The sequence below is a fragment of the Papilio polytes genome, unplaced genomic scaffold (assembly GCF_000836215.1).
Source record: "Papilio polytes unplaced genomic scaffold, Ppol_1.0 DF823399.1, whole genome shotgun sequence".
Lineage (NCBI taxonomy): Eukaryota > Metazoa > Arthropoda > Insecta > Lepidoptera > Papilionidae > Papilio > Papilio polytes.
Window position 1 is genome coordinate 894,215 of NW_013525805.1, and position 2,554 is coordinate 896,768.

Below are 2,554 nucleotides of genomic sequence, written 5' to 3' on the forward strand. Positions count from 1 at the left end.
CATCCCCGAGAAATGTCCGGTTCCCGAGGGATACGTAGCTTTTTGTAATTTATATAGTTCGTATGTTTTCTAATACCACGCGGACGAAGTCTCGAGCAACAGCTCGTAACCCAATAAACTGGCACCAGTGATTCTATACAATACAAGAATGGTCGTCGCAACTATTCAACTGTACTGGCCAAGTGAGAACCGGACGTTACTATCGAGATGTTAAAGGTACATTTTGATAGTTGTGTGTACGTAGAGATGTGTATTTGTTACCTTGACGTAGCACTTCTTGTGCGAGGTGAGCTTGCAGCTCTGGCAGATGAGCGAGCGCTCGATGGGCCACATGAAGAAGGTCTTGCAGATCTCGCACTCCGTGGGGATGTTGATCATGCACAGGATGAACGTATGTCCCTTGTACTGGATCGGCTCGTCCACCTAACATTTATACATATTCACATATTTAATCTATACTAATATTATAAAGAGGAAAGATTTGTGTTTTTGCATGTATTGAAATAACTCAAAAACTACTGGACCGCTTTTAAATATTCATACACTGTTAGAAAGTATAATTTTATTGTTTTTTAATTTTACGCGGGCGGAGTCACCAGCTACAGCTAGTATTTAATATGTTATGTTTGTTGTTAGCCTAACAAGAAGGGATAAAATCAAGAATGTGTATATTAGAGGAAGTTTGAGAATAGTGTCTGGTCGAGAAATTAAGAAGCAAAAGGTTAGTGTGGTATGGACATGTTATGCGACGAGAGGACATAAACCAGAAAGTGTTAAGATTAAATGTGGGTGGCTACAGAAGTGGAGAGAAATCGAAGATAGTATGTTTACGCTTTATAATACAGTAGAAACTCGATAACTCAAACAAACCTCGGTAACTTAAAAACCTCTATAACTTCCAAAAATTATATGTTCTCTTCCCATCAGAGCCCAAAACTTCTACAACAGATATCCTTGATAACTTAGAACCTCTATAACTTAAAATATTTTATGTTTTCCTTGGACTTTAACTTATAGAAGTTCTACTGTATTAGTATAGATTGACAACTTACTTTCCGTTTCTTATCCTTTTTCCTCTTAGTCCTGGTCTTGTCGGTGTCGTGGTGTGTCATGAACTCGTCCATGAAGCCGCGGAAGGCGTTGACGCCCATGGTGATGGAGAGCGTGGAGCCCTCGCGCGCGCACACCGTCTCCATCACGTGCAGGAAGTTGCCGATGAGGTCCTTGTACTTGAGCGCGGAGCCGCGCGTCTCCACCACGCTGTACGTCGCCACCAGGTTGTCCTTGAACTCGCGCAGCGCGTGCTTGAACACGCGGTCCACCTGCGCATTTACAACACCAATGTACCACACGTTACTTTGCAGTCAGCTGCATACATATAAAATTATGCATTACGCAATTACTTCTTGAATAATTTTGAAAAATCCGTCATGCGGGAAAGGGACAACAACTAAAAGGAAGCAAAGTTACCATGGCAACGGTAATTTTTATCCAATATCAAAGGCCTTCATTGTCATTTGTGTATTTATATTTTGACAGTTGTAATTTAAAATTTCACATATTAAACAATAAAATAATGTTTTTTATAATTTCATGCGGATGGTGCCGCTCGGGAACTAGTACTTTATGATTATTCTCACCTCAGACTGTTTTTCATTCTCCGAGGACTCCATTTGATATATCTTCTTTGTGATGAAGTTCTGCATCGCTTGTAGCTCAGTCGCATCCGATATGATCTTATCCGTTCTGTCCATGAACTCTGAAGTTCCAGTCAGACTGAAATTAGAACTGACTGAACTCTTAGACTGGTCTGACAGAGAATTATACGCTGAGTCTTTGATAATTCTCTTTCTGTATTTATGTCGTCCTCGGGGTGATATAGTAACTGGACTGGAGCAGGGCATTGTGATGACACCCTTGTTCTGTATACATTTGGTGTGGTAGAGTTGTTTGCAGTCGATGCAGCGCTGGCCTTGAGTGATGAAAGCGTCGATTGCTTGATGACAGTACACGCATTTATCGTCCTTTGAAAAACGTGTGCCTTTACGAAACCTGGAAACGAAAGAAAGATTTACCCATTATTCGCACAGGGGATTTTAAAACATATGCTAGACTATCAAATAGAACAAATTCATTTTCACATATCTGTTCATATGCTAATGCTTTTTAAGCTTGAAGTAGTGTCCTATTTAACGTTTTTTTACATTCTACGTTATAATACGTGTATACTTTTGTAAAGTCGCATAGAATCAGTATTACATTTATACAAACATGTCACTGACTCTGACAACGTTCTTCATTGTTTATGGATTTTTTAGAATGTTTCAGTGCATTAAGTTAGATTATAAAAGACATCTGTTTTGAATAAAAATTACAGTTTTACGCAAGTGTTATAGGTTTGTTATCATTTGAGATTTCCATATACTTGTAGTATAGGTATATGTGTGTACCTGTGTCCGGCGATGCGGAACAGTCCGTTGCCGGTCTGTCCGATGTAGTCCGTGGAGCGCGGGTCAGCGGGGCGCAGCTCGGGGCGCAGTTCGACCGCCAGCTC

At 40.4% G+C, this 2,554-nt stretch overlaps 1 protein-coding gene across 1 annotated transcript in view; it reads right to left on the bottom strand.

Moving 5' to 3' along the window:
- LOC106104719 (unconventional myosin-IXa-like) overlaps positions 1 to 2,554 on the bottom strand; it is a 25,389-nt gene that overhangs the window by 6,332 nt on the left and 16,503 nt on the right. The window contains exons 24-27 of the mRNA XM_013284848.1: positions 2,451 to 2,551; positions 1,641 to 2,052; positions 1,053 to 1,322; positions 262 to 423 (exon numbers count right to left, since the gene is read on the bottom strand). Coding sequence (XP_013140302.1) covers positions 262 to 423; positions 1,053 to 1,322; positions 1,641 to 2,052; positions 2,451 to 2,551 — 945 coding nt within the window. The remainder of the gene's footprint in view (positions 1 to 261; positions 424 to 1,052; positions 1,323 to 1,640; positions 2,053 to 2,450; positions 2,552 to 2,554) is intronic.